The 19700-nt window shown below is 52.2% G+C and overlaps 1 protein-coding gene across 1 annotated transcript in view; it reads left to right on the forward strand.

Moving 5' to 3' along the window:
* The first annotated feature begins 1531 nt into the window (after positions 1-1531).
* Positions 1532-19700, forward strand: part of CA5A (carbonic anhydrase 5A) — a 32498-nt gene continuing 14329 nt past the window's right edge. Inside the window, exons 1-2 of the mRNA XM_004437128.3 lie at positions 1532-1667; positions 6009-6206. Of these exons, the coding sequence (XP_004437185.1) occupies positions 1532-1667; positions 6009-6206 (334 nt within the window). The remainder of the gene's footprint in view (positions 1668-6008; positions 6207-19700) is intronic.

Raw genomic sequence — 19700 nt, forward strand, 5'->3', positions numbered from 1 at the left:
GCGATCCACCCAAAATAGACAGGCTGAAGATGGCACGGCAGCAGAGGATGCCGACGACATGTCCCCAAGAGCCAAGGGGGCTGTGAGTGTTGGCTGACCGGCTCGCCAACGCCAGGGGAAGCCTGTGAGCATTCAGGGCTCGGCCAGGGCTTGGAACGTGGTGCTCACATGTAGTAAAAGAAGTAGCACCATTCTAACTGCTTCATTTGTATCAATTCATTAAACCCTCACAACAACACAACAGAGTCAGTGCTATTATTTTCCTACTTTACAGATGAGGAAATGGAGGCAAAAGTCAATTAGTGAATGAGTGAATGAATGAATGGAGCTACCCAAAGGTAGACACATTTCTAAAATGACCCTGTGGGAAGAGAAGCATATGTATTTCAGAGTTGGTTTTTGTTGCTTGCAAGCAAGGTGATCAGACTCATGGCCCATCAGAGAATCAATGGAGGCTGTAGACCAAATCAAGCATGTGATCAATGGGATGCTTGGTTCTCGGGAGCCCACAGGGGACTCAAGGTTCAGAACCCCTGCTGCGTGGGGTTTTCCAGATCTAAGATTCCAGGATTCTGTGATAAGTTATGATATCCCCACCCCCTCGAAGCTTATAAGTTTAAGTCCCCCACCGAAAAAAATGACAAACTGTTCCATATGAACCCGGTAGTCTTCATTTCAAAGATAAAAAGTGTCCGGGGGAATCAACTGCTGTATGGTCCAAAGTAGGGTTTTTTGTTATCTGGCATCTGCAAATATTACTAGTTGTACTGTTAGGGTGCCCATCTAATTTATTGTCCAAGTCTGGACACTTCTGTGCATGAAAGGGGCACTATTAATATTTATGCTGAGACAAGCCACAACCCGGGAGTGTCCTGGGCCAAGCAGGACGTCTTACTTTAGGCAGAAGGAATTTGTATCAGATCATGTCTGTTTTGTAGAAAGGGGGACTGGCTGCTTTTGCAGGAGCCCTGGGCACAGAGGTCACCTGTACAGGGCACCTGCTCACCTGCCCCATCCACTCTGGCAGCTGTGGCTCATTCCCGTCCCTGCACTTTTGAACTGACCATTCCCTATACGTGTGCACAGAGTGGCTTTGTGCCTGGTCTTGAGTGGCCTGAGGCCAGAGGACCGCACAGTCCAAATGAGGGGTCAGCCTCCTAGAGCAGGGCTTTGCCCTATTTGCCTCTTGCCCCCTCCCCCAATCCTCTCAGCAGGCTCTCCATAAATTTCCCCTGACTCCCTGACATGCTCACCCCATTGTTTACCAGATCAAAGCACAGTGACCCCAGGGAGCTGCCTGCAGCACAGGCCACTTGCCCCAGTGCACCACCGCCCCCAAGCCAAAGCCAACATCATCCAAGAAGCTGGGGCAGGCACGGGTTGAAATTTAACCATTAGGCTCAGGGATTTGGGTGAGTTTCTACAAAAAGAGGTGAGTCCACTCCACTCCTCGGTTGTCCCTATCGAAGTAAGAACAGAAGTAGGAAAAATCACCCTCTTTCTATTGGGGTCCACGGGGAACAGACCCAAGATGCTAAGGACCTCGAAGTCCTCAAGTTTCTCCGTCTTGGTCAAGCAGATGTGGGGGACGCGCCGCAGTCACCCGCTAAGGCCGGAGCGATCATGCTCACAGCCTCCCTGTGCTCAGAGGAACAGGAATAACGCTTGTAAGTAGATCCTCGCGTTCCTCCAGATGCAATCTGATGTTTGTCTCATTTTATGGTGTCTTTCAAAATGGGACACAGTCTCGAGCCAGATTGCTTGGGTTCAGATTTCCACTCTGTCCCTTTCCCCTCGCTGCCCTTGGGCAAGTCCTTAACTTCAGTTTCCTGAGGCCGTTGAGAGGGTGAGATGCCCAGAACAAGACATGGAGCAAGTTCTCCCTCAAGACAAACTGTTACTATGCAAGGGAATGACCCACACCAGCTGGTCATTAGAGCTCCACATCCCCTCCAGGGGAGAACATTGTCAGCAGACATTAAATAAATAGATCACAAACCAGCTCAGTCCAGAGACTGCTCCGAGTCAGCCTCGTCCTGGCTGCGTCATTAATGCTCTGTGACCTTGGACTCGTCCCTCCCTCTTTGTGGGTCTCAGTCTCTGCCTCTGTCAAATAAGGGGTTTGCAATGATGGCTGATAAGTTTGCTTCTGAGGTAAATATTCCACACTTTCCAGGTTTGGGTAGTTGAAAGGGCATGGGCTTCGGAGCCAGTCGCTCCTAGGGTGGGCACTGGTGACCGGTGTCAGTGGTGAGAGCTGGGCAGGCTGCTCCACATTCCTGAGCCTCAGTCTCCTCATCTGTAAAATGGGATGACTAAATGGCGCACAAGGCCTCATAAGGATGAAATGACAGGAGTCGAAAGCCTGGCACACACCAGGCTCTCAGTGAACGTTATTGACTCACACGCAGAGTGGGGGCCCTGCACAAGTAGCAGCAGCATCACCCAGGAGCTTGCCAGAAATGCAGAACCTCAGGCCCCGGCCCAGAACCACCTGTCAATGTCAAGCCACACAGAAGGGTACGTGCTCATACAGAAAGACCCTCCCACCTGTGCCCTCCACCCCGATCCCCAGAGGCAACTGCCACGACCAGTTTACACAGCCTGCTGACACTCTCCTCCAAACACGCAGAAACGTGTGCCTACACATTTGCAAGACTACCCAAAACATTAAACCCACTGCACTGTACGTGTTAATCTGCACCTCGGTTTTCCTTATTTAACTGTAGACATTTTTACAATGGTCTCTCAGTACCTACCCCTCTTTGATACTTAGTACGACCATGAAGAGCATCAGACCACCTAGGCCGGACTCCTGGTCCCATCACTTTGAAGCTATGTGTCCCTCGGCAAGTTTCTTAACCTCTCTGAGCCTCAGTATCACACTGCACTGTTGGAAGCATGAGATGAGGTGAGGCATGGAAAGGCTTCAAACAGTGCCTGGCACCTCGCAAGCTCTCTCCATAAGTTAATTGTTGTTATCGCCATGGGCCGTCATATGGATGCTCCAGTATTTAACCAAGACCCATTTGGGGGACATTAGGTGGCATCCAATTTTTAATTATTACAAACCATATTCTTGCATATCTTTGCACACTTGTGTAGGGCATAGAGTAACATTTTGTATCAAGTACCTAAATAAGTTTATGCTGCAGTCCTCAAGCTGCTCCTGGGGAATCCCAGGGCTCTGCAGAGTTATTATTACTGTCGGACTTCCACAGAAACCAGAATACATGCTGCCAAGGAGGGCAGACTTGAGCTTTCGCGAGGAATTCCTTCCTCTAGTTTAGTGTTTTGTTGTTGGTATTCGGCAGAACATTTCATTTGGGGAAAAAAGAAAGTTTGTTACTAATTATAACTGAAAATCACTGGTGATTTGGCCTAGAGAGAAAAGTCAAAGAGTTACAAAGTGTGCAGAAATAATTTTAGGGACCACTTCAATTCAGCGTTCTCCAGCCGTGTGTATGTGTGTGCGGATTGCCTCTTACCGACGGTGTGCATCTCTTCCTCAGGCTGTGATGGGGGACATCCACGTCAGCAGCTTAACATCGGCCACTGCAGGAGTATTTACACAGTGGTAATGGGCCCCACCACACATCGAGGCTTCTCATTCCTCTGGAGGGCCGGTCATCAAACGCTTACCAGCACACAGCTGCATGTTCTCAAACATTTTAGTAGGTGTGTTAGCTCATGCGTCTGCAGGGCTTCTCAGTTTGGCTCACCAGGGCTGGGCTGGGCTGCAAGCTGTGGGGTGGGTCCAGATCCATTCAACGTGCCTCTGATCCTTCCCTGCACTTGGGCCAATGCTTGACCTGTAGGAGGAGCGCTATCAATATTCATTGGATGGTGGAAGAAGAGAGTCATATTTTATTTTATGACTTCCTATCAGAGACCTGCTTTAGCTAAGATGAGGCTGACTTTGCAGAACACTTAGGACGAGCTTTAGCCATGGACACACACGGCCGACGTGACAAACGTTGCAAGCCTATACAGGCGGGGTCACCTCTTTGCACGCGGCGATGAGCAACCCCTTTTACTTGGAGGCAGAGACTGTGCTCAACGCAGACGTTTCGTGTTGGCGGCCCCTCCGTGCAGTTCAGCAAATGTAACCTGAAAACATCCCTTCTTCCGCACCTTGCATCTCCGTGTCGGGGGCGCCGAGCTGAGTCTCCGGGTGAGATGCCGGCTTCCTCCGTGTCATTTAGCAGCTCCTGTGCTCTGTCTGCATAGAGGGTTGTGCCGCCGTATTGAATCCCAGTTTCCCGGTAGGTAGGATGCAAGGGGGGTTTGTGAGGCTGCACTGTTTATTAAATGTCGCTTCCCTTCAGACACAGTCATGATTTGTGCTGGCTTTGGGGAGACAACAGACAGTGGAAGACCCAGGACCGCTGGTATGACCCTGAAGTAAACAGGAAGGAAGCTGGAACAAAAGACACGCGGACAAAGGTGCAGGCCAATTTCGTCGGCTCATGAGTCTGCTGTTATCCATTCATCCGTCATGAAATGAGAAGGCCCAGCTGGAGGGCAGGATGTGCCTGCAGAACATTCCAGGCCGCCCCTTCCCTAAGCACAGAGTCAGCATTTCAGGAACTGAAGGAATTGTGAGCCTGAAGACAGTGTCTGTGCCAGGCTGCAGGGCAGGTGCGGCAGCTAACATGTATTCCCGAGCTATCTCAGAGAATCTCCGCGAACCCGCTATCATTCTACGCTATAATTCTCCTTCCAGAGGAGGAAACCGAGGCTGGGGAGGGAGGGAGGGAAATAACTTGCCCAATAACCCAGGTAGTGAGTAGGGAGAGCTGAGTTATTTGGCCCAAAAATGGGTCTGTCCCCCTGCAGAATGTTGAAAACTTTTAAACAAAATTATTTGGCCATACTTAAACATTGGGAGACATCACATGAAAATCTCTATTTTTATCTTCTCTATATATCTGCCATATCCAAAGATATGGCAACAGATGCTGCCCATGCTCTCCAGCCTGCCACAGTCCATACCTCTCCCTACTGCCTCCCAGTCCCAGAGTAAGTCAGCCTGCCCTCAGCTACCTCACTCATTTACATTACCTGCAGGCCCCCCGTCTGCAAGGCCCCCCGTCTGCAGCCCTGGATAGAGTAAGGTGATGGCCAAGGCCCCTTTCCACCATCGCAGCCTCTGCTTCTGTGATTCCTTGAGAACTTGGACATGGCTGCGTGTTTCTTGCCCACAAGTAGCCCAGACGGTCATTTCCCATACGTGTAAAGCTGGTGCCTCTTCACTGTGACGCCCTTCAACTTCCAACTCGGCACCCCTCCCCAGCTTTCTCTCAAATCTAGGTGTAAATGATTTTTTAAAAAATTTGTATATATAGGATTTCCTTTAGCAACACTTCCACTTTCATAGGGAAGCTAGACACTTTGATCTAACGGTGGAATTTCAGGTCTTGGGTGGCTGTTAGCAGAAGGGTTTGTGGGGGGCCCCTCGAGAATCTACAAAGAACAGAGAAAACCCTGCCAGGTCTGGTGGCAGCCCAGAGCAGCGGGAACCTCAAGAAAATGGGTGGGGGGCCATTCTGCTTAATTTTCATGCTGCTGGAGTAGTGTCACCTCCTCCTTATAGGAGGGGTTGAAGGATAAGACTTAGAGGTATCCTCCGTACCATCCAGGTGGGCATGATGTGACTGGGAAGAGGTTCCTAACCACTCTGCACTCCACCTCCCTCCCCACCAGACCCCCTACTCACCCCTGGCCACACCACCCCCCAGACACCAAGCTGCTCATCCTCACTCTCCTGCCTTGCCCCTGAGCCCCTGGTGGAGATGGAGCAGAGGTGGGGTGGGGGGGAGGGGCAGGGCACCACGCACGTGGGCAGGGGCTAAGCTGCTGAGCGGTCTGGTGTCCCCCAGGCCCCCTGCTGGGCCAGTTCTGGAGTGCTGGCTCATCTAGGATCTCATTTGCCACAGTTTCTGCCTGCTCCCTCTGAGGCTCGAATGGCTGATGCATCAGAGTTTCCTCTTCCTTCTCTCCCCCAGTGCACTCCTTATGGAAGGGCCCTGCCTCCACACCATGGGGCACTCGGCAGTCCCCCATCAACATACGCTGGAGGGACAGTGTCTACGACCCTCGGCTGAAACCACTCTGGGTCTCCTACGATGCGTCGGCCTGCCTCTACGTCTGGAACACCGGCTACCTCTGCCAGGTGGAATTCGATGACTCCACCCAGGGGGCAGGTAAGCCTGAGTTTGGTTCGGGGGCCCTTCTCTTCTCCTGTCACATCCTGAGAGTGGGTCTTGGGCTTTGCAGAGAAGGGGATGATGTGCTTACATCCCATCTGCTCTTCGGGGACAAGGAACAGAGAGGCCTCAGCATCGCAGAGGTGGGAACAGAAAGAACGTGTGAAGGCTCACAACAGGGACAGAGAGAGTGAGGCTCACCTTAAAGATGATAACCTGATCACCTACAGTCACACGGGTTTACGGGGGACAAAACTGTGAACAAGTCAAGTCCCTTCCCTCTGGGTTACATTCCAGGGCTGGCGAGGAAGAAACAGTGAGCTAATAAAAATGTAAACACATGGCAGGTCCAGGGAGAAAAGCAGAGCAGGGCAGGGGGGAGAGGTGGAGGTGAGGCCTGAGAGGGGACGAGGAAGGAGTTGTGCCCACGTCCAGAGCCTGTAACCTTGCTAGTTCATACTCAGAGTGAGAGGGGCCACCGGCAGACACTGACCTGGCTGGTGCTTTAAATGGACGCCCTGTGGCTCTGAGGAGGTGGAGAGGAGGAGGCAGGGGTGCAGCGGGGACCAGGCAGGAGTGAGCCAGCTCCTTAAATCCTCACCAGAATTTGGGGCGGGTGCTCTGTCAGCTTTGGGAAGTTTCTTTCTACCCTGATTTTGCTTATCAGGATTGGCTGCCAGATTCCATCTGGCATTTTCCAGCAACTATTAGTATCATTGTGAGCCTTGTTTATGCTGAACACCTGTTTTCCTTCTGGGAGTCAGGAATTCTTGTATATGTGGGGCAGAGGGGGCCTATGTGACTGGCCCCCAGTGAAACCCTGGGCTCAGAGTCCCTCATGCACATCCCTGGTAGACCACACTCCACACGTGCTGTCACCACCCATTGCTGGGGGATTCAGTGTGTCCGGCCTGTGCAACACTGCTAGAGAGGACCCTGGAAGCTGTGCCTGGTTTCCTCCACTCTTCACTGTCTGCACCTCTCCCTCTCTTTGCTGGTTTTGCTTGTGTCCTTTCACTGCAATAAACCTCAGCCGTGTGTACGACTCTACCCTGAGTCCTGGGAGTCCTCCTAGGGAATGGTCGAACCTGGGGATCCCCGACACAGCCCCCAGCCCCAGGTCCTCTTTGGGCCAGCCCTCGGTCCGTCGTCTTGTTCACCGCCCCGGCGAGGATGTAAACTCCATGAGGGCAGGATCACTGTTTTGTACTAGGCATCAGAGTTGCGCAGTCAGTTGATGGATGAGCAATGAATGAAAAGTTAAAGGAACAAACGAGCCTCCATGTCTTTACCTGTGAGAAAGTGGAGAAAGGCAGGCCGCCACTTCAAAGGCTGTTGGGGGAAGAAGTGAGACCACCCTGGGGAGGCCTTTGCTCAGCACGGCATCTGCACAGATACACTCCCATTGTGAGCTGCTGTCTGCTGCTCTGGCTGCCGGCCCGGAGCCCACCTCTCTATATTACCAACAGAAGCCACTCGAGCGGGAAAGGGCTTCCCACACGCCTCTGCACTTCGCAGAGGCACCGTGTGCCGTCGTCAGCGCCTGGGGCCTTCACTCTGCTCCTCTGGCCCTGCGCATGTCGGGGCTTTGTCGTGACATCTGTGCTCACACTTCCACCAGGCAAGACTGCATTCTCCTGGAAATTCTGTTATCCAACACGGGAGACCCGCTCTAAGCACCCTGAATGTGGGCTGGCCGTGTGCCGGCCTTCTCAGAGCCCAGGGAGAGGGACTGGATGGCGAGCAGAGGCCGGGCCTGAGCTGCCCCGCCTCTGATGTACTGGATGGGGGGAGCCCTTTTCCCCTGCTCTAGGCCTTGCCAGGGGTCGCCTTTCTCACCCCACAGGTGAGAAGGAGCCCATGCTTCCTGAGCAGCCAGCTCCGTGCCCAGAGCTGCTGACGGTTGCTCCAGGTCAGGCTTCACAGACGAATGCCGTGACAGAAACCCCAACTCCAGCCCACATAAGCAAAGAGGAACTTCTTGGAAGGATAAGACCAGCTCAGAGATGAGAAGGCAGAGTTGGACATGCAGATCTTGGGCAGAAACAAGCCTGGCTCAGGGATCGGGGAGCAGGAATTCATACACTTACTTACTTAGTGTGCCAAATTTTTTCTGCCATTCTTGGTCTGTTCCAAGTTCAAACTCCCAAGGAGCAAAGGAAATTGGATTTTTGGGTTTAATGTGGTTTGTATCATTTTAAAAAATTTTATGCAGCAACTTTAAAAGATTGAATAAAGAATAATAGTTTCTGAACTTTTAATTCCTTGGTTAATAGTTGTGTGAATATACTAATAATTGTGAGAAAACATATGGATGTAGATGAGTTACTATAGAATTCAAACTCTTCCCATATAATTTTTGTGTGTGGTTATGGGTCGTGCTGATATCTATATAACTGATTTATTTTCCTTTAAGTCATAAAATATGAGAAACTCTGAAGATTACTCTGGACTTCTGTATGTATATTGTGAAGATACAATTTGACAAAATAATTCAAATTCCCAGGGGAAAGGGTCTGGCAGCTGAGCCTGGTGCTCACCCAGCCCTCCATCAGTGGAGTACCCAGAACACTGACCTATGTCCTTGCCAAGATCACACGATCTGGGAAGTGGGGTCCCTGGGGAAACCGTGATGCTATTCTAGAAGGTGAGGGGATGCTGGACAGACAAGCAAACACCCTCTATAAAAGCGCTGCCATCCGATGAGTAACAGCACAACACAGATGGGAAAAATGAGGCCCAGAGAGACCCCTGGCCAGAGGTCACAGAGCCCTCACAGCGGGATTCCCTGCTCTCCTAGAAGGAAATTTTAGGAGCATGAACCCTCTACGGGAAAAATCTGCATCCATATCCACAGACAGCAGGCATGAGGCCACAGGTGCTGACCTCAGAGTAAGGGAGGAAAGTGCTAGCACATGGGGGAGTGTGGCCAGCTCCCGGTCAGGTCCCCAGGAGAGCCAGCAGCCTGCTCACGGTCCAGGTAGGGCTTCTGGCTCCAGTCCAGCCAAGCTCACCCCAGTGGGCCAGTGGGCAGTGAGGTCAGCCGGGACACCCATCCCTCACCCACCAGCAAGAAGAAGCCCATGCTGGACCCCCCTGACAGGTGGAGCAGGGGCGTCTCCGTGGTTATTGTTTTGGTTTGGGTGTCTTACATCATGTAAGACAGATGCTCCTGTATCTTACGGGAGCTCAGGGTCAGAGTTTAGGTTGGGAAGCTAGACTCTCACAAGTGATAATTCTCCCCAGAATCACAAGTCAAGGCCTCCTTTTGGTCGAGAATTTTGACCTCTTGAATTTTTACCCAAAGCTTGAATCATGGAGTGGGCGTGGCCAGTTCAAGCCACCCTTCCTCTGGCTTTGGTGCTTGGTCCAGGGGTGCGCAAGTCACTCAGGCCAGAACCGTGAGAGCCAAAGGGTTTTTCTTGGAAATGGTACAAGAGAATCTCGTTTTCTGCCTGCGCTGCGCAGGGTCAGCTGCAAGCCCGGGCCTGCGGGTCCTCAGAGGAGAGCAAGCCAAGAGGTGGAGAAAAATTGAGGCCTTAGGCCATTGTCGGAGCCTCTAAATGCAGCTGTGTCTGAAGCCACAACAGCCCCTGGACTCATTCATCTCTTTTTTGCCTAAGTCAGTTTGATTTAAGTTTCTGTCACTTCTTTCCAAGAGTCCTAATACAAGTACCCGGGTAAAAAGCAACTAAGTTGCGAGAGAAGAAATAGAAGGGAGGCAGCTGGAGAATTGCCTGTTTCAGTCCTTTTCCTCTTTGCTCAAATGTAATTCAGCTGTGGGCTGGTCTGTGCAGCCCAGGGTGCAGGGGAATGTTGGCAATGCTCTGGTCAACTTGGCCTGCAGAGATTGGGGGTCAAGTGCCTTAAGATGCTTAGGCCCGTCCTCCAGGAAGCTAGGCCCCACATGAGCCCGGCCCTTCCGAGTATATGGCTAGTGGAGTGCTGGTAAATGTTTAGCAACTGGTGCTCGGGGTTTGGAGGAGGGACAAAAAGCCATGATTTGTAGTGTCTGCTACATTCCATGGTGTAAATCCTCCTTCACAGCCGATTTCAAGCTCCCAGCGCCGAGTCACTGGTCATAAGTTGGGAAGAGATGCACACAGTTTCCAGGAGCCAGTGCCAGCCGATCCCACACGTCACTGCCCCTCACCTCTCCCTCTCAGTGCCTGCTGCCTCTGATCTCACGTTTGCTCTCTGAGGGAGGCATTCACTGCATTGGGTAAGACTTCTTTTGAGTTGCATGGCAGAAACCGAATTGAAACTGGCTTAAGCAAAGAAGAGGAAAACTTATTGGCTCAGATCCTAAAAAGTCCAGGGCGTGGCTGGGCCAGGTGGTGGAACATCACAGGAGAATCTGAATCCTCCCTCTCTCGGCTCTGCCTTCCTCGGGGAGGATTCATTCCAGGCCGAGGATTCCCAAATGGAGGCAAAGATGGCAGCCCGCAGCTCCGGCCCACCCTTCCCATAGAGGGGCACACGAGACAGCACCTCAGTCCCAGCAATTGCAGCGTCGGCCCCAGGGCTGATTCTCATCGTCCAGCTTTGGCCACTGTCCTGGGTGAGCCAATCACGGTGACTGAGGATGAGCCCGGCCTGGTACAAGGAGGTCCCAGAGAGGAGGACCACAGGGAGCTGTGAGCACACGGCCTGGAGAGGCACCCCAGCGCCTGCTCCGTGGGCCAGATGTCCTTGCCGTTGACCCCCAGCTGACCTCGGCCCATCCTGGATTTGGGTCCCTGTCAACGTTCATGGCTTTTCTGCTCTGGTGCAGCCAGGCCTCTGCGTTGACCTGGTCCTGACCCCATTTTTTGGCTTCCCCTCCACCTTCTCAATCTGGTTCAAAGGGACTCGCCCTGCCCTGCCACAGACCAAAATAATTATCTGGGTGTCTCTCCCCAGCCATATAAATTAGTCAGATAATTCCCCCTGTGGCTCCTGTCCACACAGGCCAATCTGGTTTTACTTTACTGGTCATTTTCCCCAAAACCCAGTTTCCTTTTTCTTTCTCTCCTACTCAGTTTCACATGCTCCCACACCCCCATCACGACAGCTGGTTTTCCAGCCTCAGCCCCCCTCTTTCAGATCTCCTGTCTCCTTTGTTCACCTCCACTGGAAACTGGGAGCTGCCGGGAGCAAAGGAAATGGGAAACACAGCTGAAAGATGGAAAGCACTGACAAAAGCTCCACAGCAAGAAAATGAGAATAAGGAGACCCTCCCGTAATCTCAGACAAACCCTGGGGAGAGGGACAGGAGATGCCTCTCGAGAAAGAAGGAGGTGAGTGGAGAAGGTACAGGAGTAGAAGCAACTTTGCATAAAATCTGATCCCTCAGGTTGGATCACGCCAATAGGTGAGAGCCAGAAACTCAAAGCAAAGCATAACTGGGAGGCTGAGGATGTTTTCCGCCAGCATGGAAGGTTCTAGCAGTTTTTCCAGCAGGTGAGGGATACTATGAGAACCTGGAGTTTAACCCTGGCTGGCGAGGATGAATAACAGAGGTGGAGGCAGAGACTCTTTCCAAGGAATGTGAGAGGCGGCGCTGAAGGCCAAGGAAGAAAGGACCAGTGGAGGGGCGGGGGGGCGCTTTGCAGGAGAGGAGAAGGCAAGGAAGGAGAACAGGGCTCCACAGGGACCCCGCTGTCAGACCGTGAACCACCGCACTGGTGAAGCCCTCTTGTCCCAGCACAGGAGGTGCTTGTCCTAGGGAATGACCACGCCGCTTCCACCCGCTGGGCAGCGTTGATGCAGGAAGTGGGGTCCAGGGCTACAGACGGGTCCCACTACTTCTTGAGAAGGTGCCCTGGGTCCTGGGAACCAGGTTCTAAACGACCACTAGTGGTACTGCTGTCAGATGCTTTGAGGGCATGTGACAAACTGATGTGCTACTCGTGGTGCAGTTTTCCAGACATTTAATTCCCACAATCACCCCAAGAGATAGGTAAATATTCCCATTTATTGGAAGAGGAGGCCCATATCCAATATTCAAACCCATGGTTGTTTCCAAATCCTGCTCCCTCCCTGCCATCCACAGAAGAGCAGCGGGTGCTTTGGGGTCTTGCTGACAGGGCAAGGCCTGACTCCAGGGCGCTAAAGTGCCCTGTTGTTCCCCAGCCCCACCTCCCAGCCCACCCCCTTAGCTGAGTGGAGTGATGAGAGCAGCAGATGGGAAAACGCCTCTGTCTTCCATGCTAGATCCTTCTCCTCTGGGGGAACAGGGTCCTGGGCTGTCCTTCTAGCACACCAGTGGCAGCTCATCTTACTTCTTAAGGGAGTACAGTATGGTGGAGAGGGCCCTGGCTCTGGGCAGAAGGAGCAGAGTGTGAGGCCATGTTCCTCCACTTACCAGCCAGTTGGCATGAGCATGTCCCCCAACCTCTCTGACCTGCAGTCTCCTCCTCTGTAAACTGAAGCTCAGACATCGGCTGGTTGGTGGGAGGATTAAAAGAGGGGCCTATTGAAGCACTTAGCACTGTGCCAAGAGCATTGAGCATTCAATCAATAATAGCTACTGGGGCTATTCAATCAATAATTGGCTACTGGGGCTCGTTCAAAACGAGTTATTGGCTATGTGCTCCTTTAATGTTTTCCACTAGAGGGAACACAGAGAAGGCAGAGAAGCAGCTGCTGGCCAGGCCGAGTCTGGCTGTCTCTGACTAACGGAGGACTCCGTGCATTTGTGTGATGCACTCCTGGGCAATCAGCTGAAGGAGGAAAGACGGAAACTCCAAGCCTGGAGGCCCTATGGGACTTGTGAGCAGCCTTGCCGGAGGATCACTCACTCTCAAGGACAGTGATCGGCTATTGAGGCATCAGGCACCAAAGCCAGAGGGCCATGAAGGCTCCTTCCAACGTCAAAGTGAAGTTTAAGTCATTTGTGAAGTGGGGCCAATAACAGCCTTTATCCTCTAAATGACAATGAGCAGTTCTCCCCAGTGCCAAGAGATCCCAACTGGGCATGGTTCCCGAGAGCCAAAGGCCACGAGCACTGTTCACCATTGTAGAATCCGCAGCTGGTGCACACAGCAGGAGCTCAATGAATGTTTGCTCCTGGAGTGAACGCGTGACCTGAAGACCAGCGTGATTTTAAAGTCTGCAGGCTTCACTTCCGTCAGTTGGGGATCTTCTTCAGATGCAAGCCAAAGAAACTGACTCCAGCCATGTAAGCCAAAAGGGAGCTCCCAGAAGAATTTGGGGGCTCCCTACTGGAAAGGTAGGCTGGGGATCGGGCCTGGAGATGGGTCAGGAATGTGGCAGCAAGAACTGCTTTGCTATCTTTCCAGCCCCAGCATCGTCCCACACAGGACCCAAGTCCCAGGGACCCTTCCACCAGCCAGGTTAGGTGAGGTGCCTGCAGTGAGGTATGCACTGGTGATTCAAGATCATGCACATGGGGGAAGGGGGATTCTGGAAGGGAATCCTATGCTGTCAGGAAGGGCACTGTGGCTACATTGTCCAAAGATGACACCTTCACTGGGATGAAAGACCATGATTATCACACTATGCTCCTGGACCAGTTATTTTTCACTGCAAACTCAGAAATTGGCAATCTAGTTCCTAAAACTATATTTTTCTGTCTTAGTTCCTTATATATCTACTGTCTCTTCTCTCAGATCCTGGATGCGGGTATTTTGGGAGGACAGGGGTGTTATTTTGGAGGTTAGGAGCAAGTATAGTTCTCTGAGCCTGTCCCCTTACCCCATCCACGTGAATAAAATTCCGCAACTGGGAAAACGCTCTGCCCGCACCCCCCATGAGTCCATATCAATCCCTCCCAACCCGAGATGCCAAGCCAGGCGACATCACTGGCCTGGCCCTTTGCCCGTCTCTTCTCAGCGCTCTGCTCTCCCCACCCTCATATCTTCCCTCTCTCCCTTCCTGCACCCATCTTTTCCCTTTCCCTTCATTGTTCCAGGGCCCCCACCCCACACTCTGGTCGCAACCTCCCTCTCCAGCATCCCTATCTTGGCTTCCCCATTGCAATGCTGCCATAGGGACCGGAAAGTCATCTGGACTGAGCTAGGCAGGCTACCTTCCTCTCCTCCTCCTCCTCCTCCTCCTCCTCCCTCTCTGCATCTCTCCAAACCACCAGCTCCTCAGCCTTGGAAACAGATGAAGTGCCGGTGAGGCTGAAGAGGGCTCCCAGCCATAGGTGGCAGGTCTGAGCCCTGGTGCCGACATTGCCCAACCACTCCAGCGATGCATCATTGCCTCAACCCTTGGTCTGGTGGGCAGTTGTCTGACGAAATGCTCTGCTTAACAGGAATCAGCTGGAAATGGAAGGCAGATCCTCTCAAGGCCGTCTGAAAACCTGTCACTTTGTAGTGCCCAGTGTGGGAATCCCTGTTCTCGCTCTCTCCATTGCTAGGAAAGCTGCTCACCATTGCTTCTGCAAAACCACCCAGGAATTAATCACTCTTGTTCCGTATAAGAAGCTGCAATTGTGAATCTGCAATGTAGCAGCTCATGCTGTTTTCTCTAGGCAAATGTTTAGTGAGCATTTACTGTGTGTGGTAATGCGTCAGGTCACAGAACCTTCTAGACGCAGTCCTTGCTTGCAAGGAGATGTCAAGTCAGGAAATAAGTGAGAAGGTAAATTGAAAGATAAACTAAGTCACGGGAGGCGAATGCAAGTGCTGCCACCCCTCCCCCACCTCTCGAGGCAGATGTGACCTGTGGATCCCGGATCCTCCCCAGGACCTCGAACCGGCCACTGCACGTGGCTGCACTCAGAAAGAACAATGCAAGGAGGGTCCACTAACCACGTTTGCAAGACTGGTGTGTAGAACAGAAGGGGCCACCCCGGTCCTCCAGGGTTTCTGGAGGCAGAGAAGGATCAGTGGCTGGGGTGTGAGGCGTGCAGGCAGCGTGGGAGGAGGAGGGGAAGAGCAGAGCTGCGTGTGGTGAGGAGACCACTTGGGAGAGAAGGGTAGGGGCACTGTGGGGAGAGACTCAACAGAAAGGGGGTTGGGCAGTGGGCAGCAGCACCTCAGCCTCCAGGTACCCCGGCATCCTTGGGCTCCATACTACTCAACCAGGGCAGACTAGTGCCAGGGAAATGTCCACACAACACAGCACATTCTCTCCCCGCATGCCCACCTATGGTTGAGTTGGGAGTCAGGCTGGGGGAGTGAGGAATCGAACAGTTGATGGCATCGGGCGAATCTTGCAGGATGCATGGAACGTTCAAAGTCTGTTGATGAAAGCTCCTCTATGTGGTCCCCACCAGCACCTACCTCTCTGCCCCTCCAACCCACCCCCACTGCCGCCTGCATGAACATCCACCACTCAGAACTCCCATCTGTTCCACATGGTGACCTGCTTTCCTTCCAGTCCTCGCTACCTCTGGTCCCTTTCTGCCTGGAACCGTCTTTGTCTCCATTTTTGGGCTTGGCTGGACCACCGCTTCCTCAGGGAGGCCCTCTCTGATGCCCTATACCACAGTAGGTCCCCCGAAGCACCCATCCGTGCCTACTCCAACACTCCCAGCTGCCAGTGTCCATCACTGATGTCCTGTCCACCTGCCCCTGTTGATTCCAAGCTCCAGGAGGGCAGGACTGCATCTACCATTCTCTCCCCATCCCCAATGCTTAGGATCATGTGTTGCACAGGGTAGGACCTCAGGGAGTATTTGTTGAATGAATGAATGAATGGTTTTTCCTCTTTTATGCTACAGTGGCTGGCTAAGCCCCTGCTAACGGACGTTTTCTTAAGATGTGTTTATCCTTCAGTGTCTTTCCATGCACTTCCTGTCTTGGGAGTAAGAGTGACTGTTTCAGGTGACTGCAAATCTCTGCTTTGATAATGACGACGATGATGATGATGGTGATGATGATAATTTTGATAATAACAATAATACCAGCAATAAGGACAGAAAGTGCTGCCACTAGTCGAGCTCCTGCAAGGTGCCAGGGGCCATTCGAGGGAGTGTTTTGAAGGCGTTACTATATGTGGTCCTCGTCATGTTCTGATGAAGTAGGTGTCATTATCTTTTCACAAATGTCAAGCCTGAGGTGCAGAGAGATAAAACAACCTGCGCACAGCCGCCCTGCCTGAGACCAGGATTTGAGCTCAGGTTGCCTGGCTGAGCCAATGTGTGATGGCCTTAGAGTTTAACTCCCGGAGAGCAGTCTGGGTTCCTTCATTTTGGGGTCCTGGGAGTGGGGTTGTGCCCTTCAAGCACTGACAGCATGCTGGTGGCCAGCTCCGGCTCCTACTTGCCTGGAGAGAATTACAGAGACTGTCCTGGTCCAGAGGACAGACGGAAACCCCTTGCCCTTGTGCTTTACAGCTTTGAAACGTTGGTTAAATCCCAGAGTGGCACCAAGAACAGGCTGACCCTTGGCAGCATTGTATTATTTGCAGTTTTGACTAATTAGAACGTCTCAAACTTCTCTTGTACTTATTTTAAGCCTTAAAACAACCGTGCCTGCCAAAAGCCTGCTTATTCTGGAAAAAGCACCGAACTGCAAATAGATGGCTATTAACAGTGGCTATTGTAAGAACAGAGACAATAGTTTCTGGGGCCAGCAAATCGCAGCACTTCAACATCATCTGTCCTCGGGGTATTTGGAGGGTCTGGCACTAGCTGATGTAATTCTCCAATTAAGTCTTCATGCACCTGCTTGCGGGGACTGCTGGGGTGATGCACGGCCTCCGCTCTGTGGACAGGCCCTGCTGGCAGGGGAGTCTGGGGGCTGGGGGCTGGCCAGCTAAAGGCCCCCTTCTCAGGAATTGCGCTTGCCTTTTAAAATTGTTTTACTGAAGGAAATTACTCTAACACTGTATTGTCATTATGAAAAGTCACTTGGAGATTATTTTATCCAGGGCTGCAGGTTAAATTGAGTTCCTAACTTTCCCGGCAGGAAAAGCTGCAGAGTTTGGCTTGAACCCTACTACAAAAGCCAAGGGGCTGGACCTTCAAGCAGGCCTGGGTTGGGGTCGCCTGGGGACCTGAGGCAGGTGACGTACCTCCTCTGAGTCTCAGTTTCCTCATCTCGAAATTGGGCTAACAGTGCCTGCTCGCAGGGCCATTGTGAGGAGCTGGTAACTGGGGGAACATAACGTGTTTCGCAGCATGCCCAGCAGGGAGCAGGCACTCAGTAGATGCTGGCTGTCGGTTAGTAGCCCTCACAGCATGTGCTAACTGTCTGCCAGGCGCTGACCGCTAGGTGAGCTGACGGACGTGGTCGCACAGTACCCAGGACCCATGAGACACCCACCAACGTCAGCCTCTCCTTCATCAGCTGTTTCCTCCCATTTCAGAGACGTACCGTGGCTGCTGGGTTTTGTTCTTTGGGTGCTTCCAAAATGCCAGACATTGTGCTAAGAACTTTGCATCTCCCACGTGACGTAATCCTTGCACGTCCTATCGAGTAGCCTCTAGGATCATCCCCATTTTACAGGTAGGGAAACTGAGGCTGGGAGCGGCTCCATAACTGGACTGGGATCACTCAGTTTCTAAGAGATGGAACCAGCATCTGACTCCAGACCCTACTCCTGCCCACCTGCAGACAGGGCCACAAAAAACTCTTCCCATTTTTAAATAAATGCACTTGGCCCTTTGCTAGTGGGCTGTCTTTGCCCATTGCTCTAATTTTAGAGGCGTTGTTCCAGAGAGATTTTCCGTCTGGTCGATACCCTCTGGGGTTCTTGAATTTAGAATTGTGCTTTTTGACATGCTCTATTTCTCTTCCTGAAATGCACTTAAAGGAGTGAGGCTGGAAGGGGCATCAAGCCCTGGACAGCCAAAATGCCAGATCCCGGTGTGTCTCCACCACCCGCCACAGGGGGCCGCTCCAGCCCAGCCCACGTTATAAATTATCCCCCACTGCCTGCCCTAGAAATCCGGCCGGAAGCAGACCCCTTCCTCTTCACTCATCCTCCTAGAAAGCTCCCGTTTTGCCTATCTTGTTATTTGTGCTTGCATATTACAGAGCCAGTGAGGCGCAGCAGCCTTCCAGGGGTTTTGTTATGAGTTTGGTCCCAGCCCAGGGTAGCCGGGTTCATTTACAGATGACCACGTGACAGCCTGGAGGAGGGAAGGAGATGCGTGTCCTGGAGGCTCAGCTGAGCAGGAGCACTCTTGCCCGCAGTGGCGAGCACCCCAGGATTCCCAAGGATGGACTTCCATTTGTGTTCTCTTACGGAAACGGGCGACCGCATCAGGGTAGCAGACAGGCGGGAGTACAACTGGCGAGAGGCTGCCTCAGTAGAGAATTCTGGGGACAGCTTGATGTCGGGGAGAGCATGGAGCCATGGTCCATGGGCTCCAGTCCTGCTCGGAGGGTGACCTTGGGAAAGTCTTCCGACCTCTGCAGCTTGTTACCTGCCAGAGGAAGGAGTAATGCTCAGTGCTCCCTCATCCCGTCCCACCCCAGCAGTCTCCGATTCCTGGCTCTCTGTTGTTCCAACAGTGGGCAGTAATTTTTCTACAGGGTTATTTTTGGCGGGGATCTGGCAGACATCCAGCTAGTGGTGCATTTATGCCTCATGCAGTTGGTATCAATCTTTTTGGAGACTGTGTGTGTGTGCCTACATAGAATTCTGAGATGCTTGAGCTGGAAGAAAAAACAAGAACCATTTAGCTAGTGATTCTTTTTTTTTCAATTGTTGAAGGAGCCAAGTCCTTGAAAGGTTGGTGACGTATAGTCACCAGCATCATTATCATCATCGTCATTTGACAACACTTTACAAAGGGCTTTCCCTGCCATGGTCTCAGGTTATCCTGCCAACACTCCTCATGTCACAGGTGGGTAGGCTGAGGCTCAGAGAGGCTGAGCAACTTGCTCAAGTTCACACAGCAAGTTAGGGGCAGATCTAAACTACAATTCCAGGTCCACCCATCATTCCTGCTGTCTGGCACTTCCATTCTAGAAGACATGATATAGACATGCATGGACATCCACGTGGTTACCTTCTGCGTGAGTGAGCATATTGCCAGTCTCTGTCTCTCGGTGCCCAGAGCATCCCCTGGAGGAAAGTTGGTCAGATGTGAGGCTCACCTCTTGGTCACTGATGGGTGCATTTTGGTGGCATGAGGTCTCTGGCTGGCCAGTGCCACAAACTCCCTTTCCACTACGGCTACAAGGCGCCAGGCAGAAGTGGCACAAAGATTACCACGCCCGCGTTTTGTTGTTCTGTAATTTCCTTAGAGTATGTTTTGTACTTTGAAGGACCAAGTGGGAAAGGTACAGGTTTTGGCCTCAGATCTGGGTTTGAATCCCAGCTCCCAATGCTGGCACTACCGGAGACCTATGTAACCTGGCCTAATAAAGGAAAATACAACACAGAACTACAAAGGCCAGTTGGCTCGAGTCGCCTCACCCCTCGAAGGAAAAAAAATCACTCCTCTTGTATTTTTAGCTGCAGAAAATCTCCATTAAGTCTTGCAATTCACACCTAACTGGGAGGTTTTCCTTTCCGCTTTGGCTTCCCCATCGGCAGGGTGGCTCCTTGACACTCCCGGTGCTACTGGCCACCAGTAAATTC

This window comes from Ceratotherium simum, chromosome 30 (assembly GCF_057802395.1).
Source record: "Ceratotherium simum simum isolate JZ-2026a chromosome 30, ASM5780239v1, whole genome shotgun sequence".
NCBI classification, from domain to species: domain Eukaryota; kingdom Metazoa; phylum Chordata; class Mammalia; order Perissodactyla; family Rhinocerotidae; genus Ceratotherium; species Ceratotherium simum.